The following is a 15,505-nucleotide window of genomic DNA, read 5'->3' as shown; positions in this document are numbered from 1 at the left end:
CCTCCCCTGCTCCCTCTTGCAGCTCCTTTTCAGTTTCCTATTTCCTATGCTTTGTCTGCCAAAAGTAACAATTCACACAAACCCAAGTACTTTTCATGACTAAAGATTATTTTAAAAAATAGTATTTTGTGCTGTGGAAAACCCCACCAATATAACACATCTTACAAAAAACTCAATTTTTTTTCATTAATAACATTTTATAAGGTATGATAGCTGGCAGGATTATTCTGGAAGCCTGTACCAGTTCCAGAAACATTAGCATGACACAGTTTAAACTACCAACATGTTTCACTGATACAAGCAGGAAACAAAAATTCCAGAAAAAACTCTCAGCAAATGAAATCAAATCACCACACAGAATACCTTTTTTTTCTGTAATATTTTATTTTATTTATATAGAAATACTTAAAAAAACATGAAGTAGCACCATTACTTAAGTTTTACTTTTATTATGTAGAACTTTAAATGTCAGAAAAATAAAACTCTTGATACAATTTCAAATCTTGTCTCAGCAAATATAATATTAGTATTTGACCATGAGGTTAAAGGCCCTTTATCATAAAATAAAATATACTTTGTTTTTAAACTTTGCTCAGTAAAGTACATTTAAGCTCAAGTAACGTCACCTACATATACATAAACAAGTGGTAAACAAATGTATTAAAATAGAAATACTAAAACTATAGTGGTGCAACAGAATTTTTGTAATTTCCACTGAATTCTATTTATACAAATGTTAGAAAGCTTCAACAGTTCCTTTTGACATATGTTTATACATTTCCATTTTTGTAATAATATAGAATAAAATATGCTTTATATCACTGAATAGAAAATATGCTGGGTGAAGCAGATTTAAAAGATTTTTTCTGAACCTATAAAATCTCCATCCCAACAGAATACTGTTCAAAGCATTACACATTTTATGGTTTGTAATTCCGTTCACAATTGTGTGATATTAAAATAATACAGTGTTCTTTGCCATAAGGCCATACTAAAATAAAAAAGATTTAACCCAGCTACAAAAAGTTCACTGAACTTAAATTAAAATACTTGTAAACATCTTTGCAATATGAAATATAATTTTTCAAGTCAAAAAAGAATAAAATACTTCAATCTGTATTAATGCAATTTATCTTTAAAACCTTTAAACGTTTTTAATATATATAAGAGATATGTTACAGTTTTGTTGGTTTTTTTTTCTTTTTTTTTCTTTTTTAAAGTCTGATAAAGCTGCAGTATCATGGTTTTTCACAGGAACTTCTTGCCCTCTCAAGAACATTCAGAAAAGTATCCACCCATAGATTTAATTATTTTGTAATAAGCATCCTAGAACTACCAGCACGTTTTACTAACAGTCCACACACCATTGTCATCATCATAAGCATCTTCTACTTTCAAATTTTTTTTCTGTTTTTTTTTTTTCTGTTTGTTTGTTTATAAAAAAAGGGGAGTTTTGGAAGCTTCGTATTAAAGTACAGTGTAAAAACTAGCCTAGCACTAGAATGGAGTCGTCCGTTATTATTTATAGCATGCACCCGCTGTCACACCACCCCCCAGCCCACCCTCGGCCGCAGCCCGCGCCCCCCGGCGGGCGGCGGCCCCGGCCCCGCCGGCCGCTCCGGTCCGTGCCCCCCGGCCCGGCGCTCAGGAGAAGATGCGGATGGCCTGGGTGACGGCGCTGTGGCACACGGGGCACTGCGGCTCCGTCTTCTCGCAGATGCGGTTGGCGCACTCCATGCAGAAGAGGTTGTGGCCGCAGGGCACCAGCGCCGCGATCACCTCGCTCTCGAAGCACACCGAGCAGTCGCGGCTGCCCTTCCGCCGCACGCCAGAGGAGGAGCAGGAGGAGCTGGACGAGGAGCTGGAGGAGGAGGAGGAGGAGGCGGAGGAGTCGGAGGGCAGCCCGGGCAGGTGGGCGCCCAGCCCGTTGGCGTACAGCGGGTAGGAGGCGGCCAGCAGCCGCCCGCCGGGGTCGCTGCGCACCCGCCGCGCCAGCGGGTGCTCGGTGCCGGCCGCGCTGCCGTGCAGGGGCGGGGAGAGCCGCGCCGGGGGCGGGGCGGCGCCGCGCCGGGGGCCGCTCACCAGCAGCGCCAGGTTGGCATTGGCGGGCGCGGCGCCCGGGAAGGCGGCGGCGGCGGCGGGCGAGGGCGCGGGCGAGGGCGGCGCGGCGGGGCCGCGCTCGAACTGCGGCCAGAGGAGGGCGGCCCCGGGCGGCGGGGCGGGCGCCAGGTCGAAGCCGGGCGGCGAGTCGAAGGGCAGCTCGGAGCAGCAGTCCGGGGAGGAGAGGACGTCGCCGCCGCCCCCGCCGTACACGTAGCCGTTGGCGCTGTTGTTGTTGTTGTTGCCGTTGTGCGAGAAGCTCAGCGCCGGGCTCGGGGGGCTGTAGTCGGCCAGGCGGGCGCTGCCGCCCCCCCCGGTGCCGCCCCCGAAGTAGGAGTCGGTGGAGGCGCTGCCCAGCGAGCTGGAGCTGTCGTTGCGGTAGTTGCAGAAGGGCTTGCGGCCCGGGGTGGGGGTGATGCTGGGCGGCGTGGGCTTGCTCCAGAGGCTGCCCGTGCCGTTCAGCTCGAAGCCCACGTCCGTGCCGTTGGCGTGGAAGTCGTTCTCGTCCGTCAGCTCGATGATGCCGCCGGTGCGCATGGCGATGTGTGCCTCGATCTCCTCCCGGGCCCGGTCCACGTTCTCTGGCATGCCTGTCACCTCAAAGACCGGCTCCTTGTCCCGGCTCGGGGTCACGATGTACGTGTGCGTCTGCTGCTGGATGCGCTTGATGGTCGCCCCCTTGGGCCCCACGACCAAGCCCACCACGCGATAAGGCACCCGCACCTGGATGGTGGTTTGGCCGGGCAGGTTCGGGGGGCCGGGAACGGTGCCGTTCAGGGCTGTGTTCTTGTTCCGCGAGGCTCGGATCATGGAGAAGTGCTCGGCCGCAGAGATGATCTCCCTGCGGGCCATGGCCACATCTTCCTTTCTGCCCGTCACAACAAAGAGCGGCTCCTCCCCGCGAACCGGGGTCTTGATGTAGGTGTTGGTCTTTGCCCGCAGAGCTTTGATTTTACAACCTGGGAACGAGATGCGGAGATGGAGGGCGAAGGGGAGGGGGAGGAAGGGGAGGTGGTGGGGGAGAACCGGTTACAACCCATTGTTTGGGTGCAGCTAGGGAGGGGAAAAAAAAAAATACACACCCACCCGAAACACATTGCCCCCAACCCCAGGTGATCGCTGGCATCTCGTCCGGGAGCCTCGGTCACAGTGTAAAGAAATGTCAGCCCACAGCCCTGGCACACGCCCAAAGGCATCGTAAGTGGCCACCGGCACATCTGCCATGCAAACTGCCCCAAAACTACCAACGTGCAGTTCACAGGGTCGGTAATACAGGGGGAAAAAATTAAAAAAGAGAGCGACAAAAAAAAAAATTAAAAAAATAATAAAAAAAAAAGGCGTGCAGGAAAACTGCACCACCATAAAATAAAATAAAATAAAATAAAATGCAAGCAGCTCTCACAAATCAACACACCCGCCAGTCCACATTCCTGCTCAGCACTTTCCTTTTGGAAAAATAAAATCAGTTCTTAAGGTGAGGAGCAGAGGCTGTACCGAATGAGCCATATTCCCCACTGCGGATGCTTTATTCCAACCCCATTGTTCCACTTCTCCACTCCATTTCTCTTCCTTAAAAATAATCCACGATTTCTAACTTTGGGGTGGTGGAGAGGGGAAAGCACCGAGGCTCCCATTTTCCTCCCGTTTCCTCTTGCAAATCTTAACTTTTGCGCCGGAGGAAAGGACAGATTTTTATTATTTTCCTGATTTTTCCCCCAACCCGGCAGCTGAAAGTGCATCCCGAAACTGATGCATAACACTCCTCGGAAACATCACGTCTGCCGCTGCACTTTCTTTGTCTGGGGGAAGCAGCCGGCACTGGCCACCACCGCACGGCTGCAGCGTTCCTGGGAATGGCCAGTGTCGCATCTGAGCCGCCCGCCCGGCAGCGCGGAGGGGAGACCCGCGCCCCCACAGCCCCTCGCATGCACGCACCCACCTTGTCTCCCCACTATCTCAGCGACATGTTCCGAGCTGGGCACCGGGACGCATTCAGTCATGTTCACGCTCTTTTTCCGAGGCTCGTTGTCGTAAATGGAGCCCGTCTCGTCGTTGTCCAGCCCCAGCAGGGAGAGCTGATCCAGGGCGATCTGAAGGGCTCTTTGGTCATCCAGGGTCTCTCCCCCGCCACCACCACCACCACCGCCGCCGCCGCCGCTCCCGTTCCTCTCCATGTCTGCAAAAAGCGAGCTGGGCATAGTCCCTGTGTGTGGTGCACCCTCCGCCTGCGCTCGGCTCAGTAGTAAGAGATCAGACACAAAGGAGAACCCAAGGCAGATGGCCAGCAGGAGAGAAGGGAAGGGAGGGTGGGCGACTGCTGGAGACCGGGGAATTGTTGCCTTTTGCTTGTATATTTTGTATCTTTTTTGCTTTTTTTTTTCCTCCTCTCAGTGCAATCCGGTTTATAAGATGTTCTCAGGACCCCCCCCACGACTCCCCCCCGAGGTTTTTTCGGTTGGCTTTTTTTTTTTTCCTTTTTTTTTTTTTTGTCGGCTGGGGGTGGGGTGGGGGGGGTGGGAAGAGGATAAGCGAGAGGAGCTCCGATGGCTTCCCCCCCTCGAGTTCCTCGCCGGCCACAATGCCAAGCGGCGGCAGCGTTTCTTTAAGGAGCCCCTCCCAGGCTCCACTCCACTCACTCAGCGTTTTTTTTTTCCTGCTCTCCCCTCCTCTGTCTGAGGCTCTGCTGCAGCCAGACGGCTCTGGAGAGGCGGGCGGGCGCGGGGCGGGGAGCGGGGGCCGCGCCGGGCGCCGCGGCGTAAGCGCCGCTCGCTGTCACCGCGCGCCGCCGCCGCGCGCCGCGATTGGCCGGGGCGGCGCGGAGGGGCCGGCGCTGCCCCCCCGGCCCGGCCCGGCCCGGCCCGGCCCCGCTCCGCTCTTTGTTGTCGGCCGCCGAACAATGCCGGGCCCCGGCCCGCCGGCCGCCGCTCCCCTCCCCGCCCCGCGCCCCCGAGCGCCCGCCGCCAGCCCCACCTGAGCGCCGGCGGAGGGGGCCGCGCTTGGGGTGCGTTTTTGCGGCGGGGGAGGGTGTTGCTTCGGGGTGCGCGGGGGTGCCCTTTGTGCGCCGTCGGGAGCGGCAGCGCCGCAGAGCCCCCGGCACCGCCCCCGCACCGGCCGCGGCCCCGCGCCGGCAGCGCCGCCGCCCCTTCACCGGCCCCGCGGGCGGCGGCCGCGGGCGCGCGGAACCCCCCGCCGGCTCCCGCGCGGCCCCGCCCGGCGCGCGCCCCGCGCCTGCGCGCCCCTCCCTCCCCCGGCGCGCGCAGTGCGCCCGCGCGGGGCCGCGGCCGGGGCGGAACGGGGCGGGACCGGCCCTCAGCGCGCCCCGCCCGGGCCTCGGCCCGCCCCGCCCCGCCCGGGCCTCGGCCCGCCCCGCCCGGGCCGGCCCCGCGGCCCCCAGCCCGTGCTGCGGCGGCGGAGGCGCCTCCCGGCCCGCCCTGCGGCGCTGCAGCCCCGGCGGGCGCGGGGTCACAGGCGGCGGGAGCCGCGGCCCCGCCCGGTGCGGGTGCCGGCCGTGGTTCGAGCGCAGCCGTGTCCCGGGCCGGAGCCGGCCGGGCCCGAGCGCCGGGACGCCCCGGCCGCGGCTGCCCGCGTTCCGCAGGGCGGGAGCGCCTCCCGCGCGGCTGCTCCGCCGGAGTGTCACCAGCGCCTTACAGCGCCCGGCTAAAGCACTGAAAATAAATCGCCTCCGCTTCTGCCTTGGACCTTGTATGACCAAATGACTTTCTTTCACCTCTACCACCACAGGACCCTTCAGCCAGCAAAAGTGGGTTTTTTTGTCAAGTACTCTGTGACAAGGACCTCCCTTGATGGGAGGATTAGACATGAAAGTGCCCTCACTTTTGTCATAAAAACTTTTGTCATAAAAACGCCACCATCACATTTGTTTTCTCTGGCTCTTTTCTGTGCCTCTATAAGCATCCGTCCTCAGTCCTTGCCAGCTGTCAGGTACAAGACTGTGATTTTTTCAGAGTAATCATATAATAAACAATTGTTCTCCAGTATCAGGTGTGACAGGGACAGACGTTTACAAGTGCACCCAGATCTGTTTAGCCAGCTGTCTGTACAAACAAGTGTAACAAGTCACAGGTAATTGTTTACATGCAGTGCTTATTGCAAATTACTGTCACTTCACCAGGATGTTTGAATGTTGTATAACAAAGCTCCAGTGGATTGTTTTCTAGCAAGGGTACACACTGGTGATGTGCTTTCCTAAGTGCTGAGCATGTCCCATCAACTAAGGAAACTGAAGTTTCTTATTTAAAAGATCACTTGTTCTACTTCCATAGGCAGCAATGCTGGTTTCCATAGGGTAAACAAGAGGTCACTTGTAAGTGCTTAAGGATCCATAAGCTTACAACAACAAAATAATACTCTTTGTTATTAAATAAAATAATTTTTTAAAACTTTGATTCTTTGCAATCTTTTTAATTCAATGAGTCTAAAATCTGTGAGACAGAACATCACTGTACTGATTTACCAGACAGGGGCAAGACAGAACAGAGATGAGATGAGATGAAGGAAAGACACATCAGTGTAGGGAATTAGTGTTGTTGGAGTCCAACAGTGAGAGTCATAAATACTGAAATGCAAAGATATGAAGAGAGTTGTTGGGTTGTGCTTGGATTTTACCTGTTTTTGTTTTGTTTCTTCACCTGACTTGTCAATTTTTTTATTCCTTCCCCTTCCCACCCGATCTGCTTAAACAGATCACTGTACTGTTCTGAACAAGCAGAAAAAGGGAAACAAGTTATCTTCAGGTTTATGTTCCTCTATAGGAAAATTTCCCAAAGCAAGATTCCAGGCAGAGCTGGCTTTATTTTTAATGCAAAGCTAGAATCTCCAATTAAAAATGTTTAAAATGCATTTCAGAATGAGCACGGTACTTACAGGGAGTAGGGGGAGAAGAAGATCCATTTCTGGGAGACTAAGCCTGCACTGGTGTTCCAAGAGCCCCATGAATCCTGTGGAATGCTCCAACATCTCAAGCACTATTACTTTTTTACTATTTTGGAAGACATTTAAGAGCAAACTAGAGGGAATAATAACAATTAAAAAGTTATACTGGTGTACCTTAAAACCCCCATGCACCAAGAGCGCAGCCCGCGGGGAGCACAGCAGCCATGCAGCAGTATGTTCATATGGCAACAAGCAACCAGATTCGTACAAATCTACTCCCTCCACTAAATATTGCTTCACAATAACTTAATCAGGTCTAAATTAAAGTGTTATCTATCTACAGAACGCCTTTCGTTCCATAAAACCTTGAAACATGCACAGAATTAAACTCCATCTCTGGGGGAGAGACCAACCATCTACCTAGCAATTTACAGCAACTTAACAAAAGCAGGAAGGGAGGATATATTACAGGCAAATACAGGACTCGTTGCAGGAGGAGTGTAATTCTCAGTCCTTTTAGTTTCTCTCTGTTATCATTTCCCATTTGTGACAGAAGTAATAAAACTTCCTTCCTCCAACCTTTATTTAATTAAAGTGTAAGGTCTTTGGGGCAGTGAGCTTACTGTGTGTATATATACAGCACCTAGCATGAAGAGGTCGTGAATTCATCTCAGCCCTTTAAATACTCATCTAAATACAAAGTATTAACAATAATAAGAATAGGATATAATTTTCATTTAGAATAGATGAGTCTTCTGTTTTCAATTATCACAAAGAATAAATTACATGCATCTCAGGGAATAATTAAATTAAGGGTTAAGGGAAACTATTTCATAACAGAGACTTGTAACTCCGGGGTTTTTTGCACTTAATGACACTGCTGCCCACTCTTACAGCATTTACTCAAAATTCTTATTTGCCATAATATTACAAAATAATGTCCCAAATCCCACAGGCCAGCTCATCAGTTAGTGTAGGGGTATGGTTTAATCTGAGGCAGTGCATGTGATTACTGTGATAACTTACCCAAATTAACCTTTTGCATGTGCAATTAGCAATCTGCAGACAAATGACAAGTTCCTTCGTTTCCTGTAATATGCAGCAATACACAAGCCAGATTTCCTATTGAATCCCATATTAACCTACATTCGGTGGCAGTGAAATCTCAGAGCACTGTGTCAGAATTTATCATCTTTCAATGATGTCAGCTCCACCTCTTGACAGTTCTAGATGAGATGTTTATAAACAACTCATCCATAATCTGACCAATTTCAGCTGAAAATGTTTATCATTTTTTCACCACTTGTCCCATCCACTTTGAACGCTTTTACTAAGGGATGGGCCGAGCTCTCAAAACAGTATGGTTGTGTTAATAAGCGACAAGAAATGAAATGGAGATTGAGTAGTGAGTGGCTTTGTTGTGCCTCTCTGAGCTGGTAGGAGACTCAGGGACAGGGGAGCTGCAGAAGTGCCTTTTTCCCTTGTGATAAGGAATGTCACATCAAAAAATACAAAATGGGAAGATGATGTTTCCACATGCACTTTCATTCCCATAATTCCACACCTCTCCCTGCTACAAAATTCACTTGCAAAATATTTTTTTTTAAAACAAAGATCTTCTGGGACAAGCTGCGAAAAGCAATTTTGCTGCAAACCAGAAAAAGTCACCATCAGTCTGTGAAAATGTTGATACAGTACTGTAAACCTGAATCAGTTCCTAGCAGCTTTACTAAAGTGCTTGTTTCTGGTATAATAAAACAAAAAAGATTTTTGTAATAGGAATCACATAACTGCACTTCCTTCTATGCCTTTGCTGGTAGTGTGACATGAGTGATGAGCGTGTGCATGCATGGAGGGGATGAAGTGCCTTATAAGAATGCAGGTTTGTTTAACATGGGTGATGGAAGGGAATTCAAAAAGCATAAAGATGCCTTTGTAATAAATCAGAACTAACCAGCCAGATCACCTGCCCACTTTAAGACTCCACCAGGGCTGTGAGTGGCCTCCTTCAGTTATTGTTCTGCCCTGCCTCTCGCTCTGAACCAGGGTTATCGCACGGTGCATCTGAATTGAGTGGTGTTTAACAACTGCGCCAAGCAGAGCTCGAAATGAAAATCCCTTCTGCCTCTGCTTTGCTCTCTCACGACGTGTTTGGGTCCATCCTTCCCTGCCTGGCAGGGGAGGGCTCGGAGCTCTTCCTTTGCAGCGCTCGGCGCTGCGGGGCACCGACCGCACTCGTGGGCACTGCCGGTTCCACCGGGGCTGCCTTAAACAGGAAAAAAGAAAACAAAAAAGAAGATTCATATCTGTATGTTTAAGCTGAGCTAGATAACTCATAGATCAGTGAGGTACCTCATAACCTTGAGTCTTTTTTAATAAGTTCTAATATCTGAAATAGTAAATTATAATTAAAATTTAATATAATTTTAATCTCTCAAATAGTTAACTATAATTATGGTCATAAAACATGTACAACCTTTGCTTCCTCTGTCCTCCATCCCTCACCTCCTACTCAGAGCTGTTACATGAAGAAAGAGAAAATAATTGTCCCTTTAATGGTAATTGTTTACAAACTCCTTTTCACAGAGGCTATGTTTATATACAATGCCTAGGCAAAAACCAGGCACAAACACAATAGTCATAATAAACGAGTGAATAATACATCCCTGACCATAATTCCAGTGCACTCCAACAAAAGAATATCTAATTCCTGTCACAGAATTGCCTTGTAGGTTGAAGTTCAGCATATAAATACACATGGGAAAAAGATTAGATTTTAATTGATAAGTATTAATCATCATTCACTGTTGTCTCTGCAGGAAGCCCTGTGTTAAAACATCTAGTTAATATGCAGTATAATGGATAACCTTGAGGCAGAAGCTCTTGCATCTGTCTCTATCCAAGAAAAAATGTCAACATCAGCCTTTGTTGTAGCAAAATACCCTGACATCTGAATGGAGTTGCTGCTGCTGGAAAATTGACTGTCCCCAGTGCAATCCTTCCTCAGGTGGGTCCAGTGCTTAACCTAGAGATGAGGCCAAATTAAAAATCTCTATCTGTGTGTACCTGTCCTTAGAAATATTTGAAATCTGGTCTGGGTCAGAATGCTGTGTTTGTGGTGCTTCTCCTCCTCTCTGAACAAACACATTTCTCATGTGATGCTCTCACTGCAACCACAAAGCATTAGCACTCACAAGAGCATCATTGAAGATACTCAGGCTGTTCATTGAGAACAAAGCCATTAATGATTAATACCATGGTAGGAGAAAATGTAGCAGTATTTCTTGGCAGCTGAAATGTGGCAATGTCTGTCCTACGTGCAAAAGACTCACAAATACCTTCAGCTCTTCTTACATAAAATCGTTCTTATGAACTCTGTGGGAAAGGGAATCAGACAAATCCCCCGAACTGAAGAGAAGGAGATTTTCACATGTAAAACTGGATATATACAATACATCTCTCTCTGACTGACCCAGCAGATGCAGAGATGCATTTACGTATCACAGGCATTACTGTCCCAGCAGATGCTATAAAGTTGTCGCTGACACAGACGCTTACTGTCCCCACAGATCTGTATTTTGGGAGGGAATTTTCGTACCACAGACACTACTGTCCCTACAGAACCACATCTGCTGGCCGAGTTATTGTCTGACATACTCCTTTGCCTCCAGCAGATGTGAGAGACTGCCAGGACAGCAGGCATTTCTGTCACAGCAAATCTCCATCTACAGGGAATTAAGCTGCAGCTTAAACTACTGTACTCCCTGAGCCCTTCATGTGGACAATACTGACAGGGAGGAGGCAGCATAAACCAATGAAAATGTAATGTTGGGCACCTAGAACATCACCATTAACTCTGCCTAAATATGGCTGTGTTTGGGGATATGTCAGGAGCAGCAAAATAATTACTTGCATCCTCCTCCCATCCCTCCTTTAACAAGTATTCCTGCAGAGAAACATTCAAAGGAAAAAGTGTCTGACACCACTTTAGATATAATAGATTCAAAAAGGCAGAAGTCACTCATGACTACGAAGTTGACCACTTTAATGCCCGGTAACAGTGACCAAGTGCTAGGTAATTTCCATCTTGCTTTTGAACTGTAAATTTTCTGAGTTTCTAATTTATTAACACCAGAAGATTTGATCCCCAATTCTAGAGGCACAGAAATAAAGGGAAGGGCTTTGCTTTCAAATTCTTTAATTTGGACCTTCATCTTTTGAGAATCTGCATGACCTCCTGTCAGATTCAGGGTCCAATGGCAGCAGCAGCCATGGGATGCTTTGCTCCTCTGCAGCTCTTCTGCCAAGCAGAAACTCTCCAGACATAAGGAGGAAAATCCTGGGCCTGTGCTAAGACATTACTATGGCTAACTCTCCCTCTGGAGTGAACTCAGCCTAAGGGCCATACCAACACATGTACCTACATATAAATAATATGCATGGTATGTGAGGCTGGACTTGGGAGCTGTCTTGGGCCTTTTTTTGCCTGAGTATATTTGGTACCACAGTGAAAAACCCTCCCATAATAATCTGCAGTAATGTAAATCCTACTGGAAGACACACCATCCAACTTTGTAATTCCCCCGTGGGGAGTCTGGGCATTTATCTTTATCTGAAGCATCAAGAGCTGTCCATTGGCAAAGTCAGGACACACAAATTCCCAGGGTAATAATCTGATACAGCACAGCAAAACCTATATCCTTGGAGCAGATTGTGGGAAAGCATCAGGATTTTGGTTGCCCTGCCAAAGCAAACAAGATGTTTCAAGCCCCATCATCTGCTCTGCAGTTCACACCCTTCCAGTGCTATCTTTTTCAGATGCCATGCCACACTGGTTAGTGGCAATGCTGTTGTCATGTGTGACTCATTCCATTTTACTGGAAATTAGAAAACCACATGCTGCACTGAAGAACTGCTTATTTATGTAGTCGTACAATCCCAGAGAGAACTCATCCTGCCACTATTTGTATGCAGATTATTTCAGAATTTTGGAAACACAGGTTTTTACCAGGGTTCATCCAGAGGACAGATTAATCAATAGCACACTGCTCTTTCCAGGGTCTGCTGTGCCCTTCATACTTTCAGTATGCCCCCCTGGAAATGCAAATGGTATTTTAGAACAGAGTACCTTCGTCATTACAGGATGTGTGGGAAGCAAAACAGAACACAGGGAGCAGTGGAATTGGAGGTGCCTTAGCACAAGTCTGTCACATATTTATTTCATCTTTAGGCAGGTGAATTTCACCCACAAGGAACAACACAATCTACTTGGTCTTGTTTGTTTCTTCTTTAATGGTTACCTTTATAAAGCCTCCTCAAATATTTCCTGAACACAACAAAATGCTACATTTAGTGATTAATGCTTAGTATGAGTGAGATGAACTGGCATATTCAGGAAAACAAAAAATTGCAGATGTCAACAGTGCATTCTTTCTGTGGATTAAGAATTACTGGATAAAAACATGAATGCTTTTAACCAATATTTCATGGTGACAACAAATCAAACTGGATAATTCTGAGTTCTGAAGCACAGGTCTGGAATTAGACGTGATTCAAAGAACAATTTCCTATATTATGAGTTTTTCTAGTCTATATATAATTTGTGTTGCCAAAGCAGCAGCACTAGGATCAAAAACTAGATTTGATTGTGTGTTGACAGGCAAAGGTTCTAGAAATTCCTAAATTAAGAGATTGCATTATCTTTTACAGGTAGAGATAAACCCAGTCTTATCTTTAGATGAAGAAACTGTTAAGAAGTTTCAGGCACCGGACATTTATGAAGAAAGAAAATAGAAATGTGATCCATTCTTTTTTAAAGGTTAGCATAGCTTAAACATTCCTGAAAATATTTATTATCATAACAGACTAGACCTGCTGAAATGTTCTCATTTAGGATTTGGTCTTTGACATTCTCAGAAATTCTGTTCACTTCATCAAATGGTTGCAATGAAAAGCAGAATTTAGCAAAAAAAGGGAAAAGACACAAAGTAGTTAAAGGCCATTTGGAAAAAAACATTTGCTTTTAAAGTTACTGACTACCCCTCAGGACCAGATTAGAGTTCTGTTATGTTTTAAAGCATTGCTTCAAAGCTTGCTGGTAGTGTCAGACAATTTGAATAGATCTCCATTTTAATTTCCAATCTAGCAATATGGAACAGCTGCCATAACTTTGTGCAACGTGGCAAATTCGACATTCTCATCCCTCAAATGACAATCATCAAGAAGGGACTCTGAAAAAAGCATAAAATGCTTCCATTTTTACTGCCTTTTAGTAATTCCCAGTCAAAATTGTACTTTAGATAAAGAACCCAAACCCTCAATTGTACTTTTAACTTGCACTGCCTACACCAGGAAGCAAAGGTCTCTGGTGGAAGTTGATAGGATTTCTAGAACTATTTTTCCTTCTTCCAGCCAGTGAGCTGGAGGTTTGTCCACATCCTTCTGACCTGCACATATTCAGTGTTGAAGGCTCCCCAGTCAGGATTTTCCCCACAGCTGTAGTGGGAAGTTGTAATGGAAGAAGTCCCAGTCCAGCCTCCCCACATCTGCCTTGTCAAAGCCCCCAGCTTCTACAGCTCTTGCAGCTGGAGTGAGAGTGTGAACTGAAGCGTGTCACCTTCATGCTTTTCCTGCTTCCCAGCAGAAAGAAAATGTTGAAAAGAAGATGGAAATAACAATTCTCAAGGTCTTTTTTTCTGTTTTTTTTCAGACCATGTTAACTCAAGAGGGAAAACTGAACCAGAGGGAAAGCACTTTGAGAGTCAGATGAAAATCCTTAGCATTGGGCCCAGTCTGGGACTGCCTAGACCAGGACAAAGACAGTTCAGCCACAGTCAGGGGAATTTGTGATTTTGGGATATGTGCTCTAAGCACAAGCCCCTGTTACATGTAGTTTGAGAAAGATTATCTCTTTAGAGTACCAAAGCATGGATGTATTGGTCTTATTCTAGGAACAATGTCCCATCTAGCTCTCATTCTGTATTCATTCATAGATTGCATACTGTGTGCACTCAGGTAAAGCTGCCTTCCACTCCTCTCCTTCATTCCAAATAGAAAACTCAAAGGAGTTTTGAGACCTATCACCACACATAGTGCTGTCACCAGTGCAACCAGTAAGAAGAAATAGAATTATTCGGGGTTCAGAGACCCTGTTGCTCCAGGGTGGACTATTTGTTTCTATAAAAATAAAACACAATTTAAAATTCTCTGGCATGTCTGATTTCAGTTGCTAAATTAACATCTCTATTCTTGTTTCTGCAGCGCTTCTCTACTACCGAGTTTGTGGTTTCTTGCCTTCCACATGATACAACCAGCTTCCGACCCTGAGATTTCCTCCCTTCAATCTACATTTCTCATGAAACTCAATCTCCAAGCCTGAAACCAACTCTCACTAATCTGTTGTCTGTTATCAGTATACTCACAGGTATATTTATAAACTAGGGAGGACATACATGTGGGTAGTATGCACATCTCTCACTTGAGTTTGCCTCTGGCAGTTGCCATTGAAACCACTGAAAGCAGAACAGAAATATTAAGCTCAGCATTTTCCAAATGGGCTCCAGCTTTGGATGGCTTACTTGATATCATTCACTTCCAGTCAATAAAAATTATTTCTTCACACAATCAGATTTTATCCCACCTTTTACACAGACAACTTAGATCTCAAGGGAGCAGCTTAAGGAGAGATAACACACAAAGGCAAACAGCACAGGTTAACTACATTTCACCTCTGTCCTGCTTGTACATGGCTGTAAACTTGTGTGATCACCTCCAACACCTATTTCTATCACTTTGCATTTTCTCTCATTACTGGATATAAGCATTACTTTGAGACAAAAAAAACCCCCAAAAAACCCAAAAACAACAATAACAAAACAAAACAAAACAAACAAAAAAACCCCAAACCAAAAAAAACATAAAGAAGTGAATATAAAACAAGCTGCAATAAAGTGGAACCAGGACTCATTTAGAGATGAAAGCTTTCTGATTTGGAGGTTTGGCCATGAGTATGCCCAAGCCTTCCTCTACACACAGGACAACCACAGCTCCCTAAGCTCAGTGGGGATCTGTGTGACCTCAGACACAGATCTCGTCTGCACAGCTCCTCTGGGATCACCAGTTCTGCTCCTGGGAAGGGCCCAGTACTGATCCATTCCTTACATTCACTGCAATTCCTGCCAGTGCAGCTCGTGGACACTGGTGGCACGAACACAGCAACTTCACCTGGCAATAAGCAGTTTCTCTCTCAGCCTGAGTGCATGCCAAGAACAGCCTAATCTGCTCAAGAAATTATAAGCCATGCAGCTATTTGCACTGAAACCCCTGCAGAAACAGCCCTCCCCCACTTCCTTCTCTGCTAGCTTGCTCTAACAGCAAGCAGACATAAGTGAAAGGAAAAACAATGAGAAAGGAAACTTGGGAGGGACAGGTTAGAAGCAGAAGGAAGAAGCAAAAGGTCTGACTCTGCAGACCGTATTCATGATGAAAAGCATTCGCACAAATAACCTAATTG

The 15,505-nt window shown here is 46.8% G+C and overlaps 1 protein-coding gene and 1 long non-coding RNA gene across 2 annotated transcripts; one reads left to right on the top strand and one right to left on the bottom strand.

The window, feature by feature from the left end:
- Positions 1-362: 362 nt before the first annotated feature.
- Positions 363-4,854, bottom strand: MEX3B (mex-3 RNA binding family member B). Its single transcript, XM_021537582.3, has 2 exons — positions 4,040-4,854; positions 363-3,059 (listed from the first exon to the last, which is right to left on the bottom strand). Exons 1-2 carry the CDS (start codon positions 4,296-4,298, stop codon positions 1,645-1,647), a joined length of 1,674 nt encoding a protein of 557 aa, XP_021393257.1. The 5' UTR covers positions 4,299-4,854; the 3' UTR covers positions 363-1,644.
- A 4,740-nt stretch (positions 4,855-9,594) lies between these two features.
- LOC116184000 (uncharacterized) lies at positions 9,595-14,821 on the top strand. Its single transcript, XR_004148720.2, has 3 exons — positions 9,595-10,000; positions 12,703-12,811; positions 14,254-14,821. It is a non-coding gene; the product is annotated as an uncharacterized LOC116184000 (long non-coding RNA).
- The last annotated feature ends 684 nt before the right edge of the window (positions 14,822-15,505 follow it).

The sequence above is a fragment of the Lonchura striata genome, chromosome 11 (assembly GCF_046129695.1).
Source record: "Lonchura striata isolate bLonStr1 chromosome 11, bLonStr1.mat, whole genome shotgun sequence".
NCBI classification, from domain to species: Eukaryota; Metazoa; Chordata; class Aves; order Passeriformes; family Estrildidae; genus Lonchura; species Lonchura striata.
Note: the sequence above shows the minus strand (reverse complement) of the source record. Positions and strands in the feature narration are given on the sequence as shown.

Bases quoted from the DNA above. Each gene is read 5' to 3' on its own strand.
- MEX3B (XM_021537582.3), bottom strand. From the start codon at position 4,298: ATGCCCAGCTCGCTTTTTGCAGACATGGAGAGGAACGGGAGCGGCGGC. The intron at 3,060-4,039 runs GTGGGTGCGTGC...TCTCGTTCCCAG, and splicing joins TGAGATAGTGGGGAGACAAG to GTTGTAAAATCAAAGCTCTG.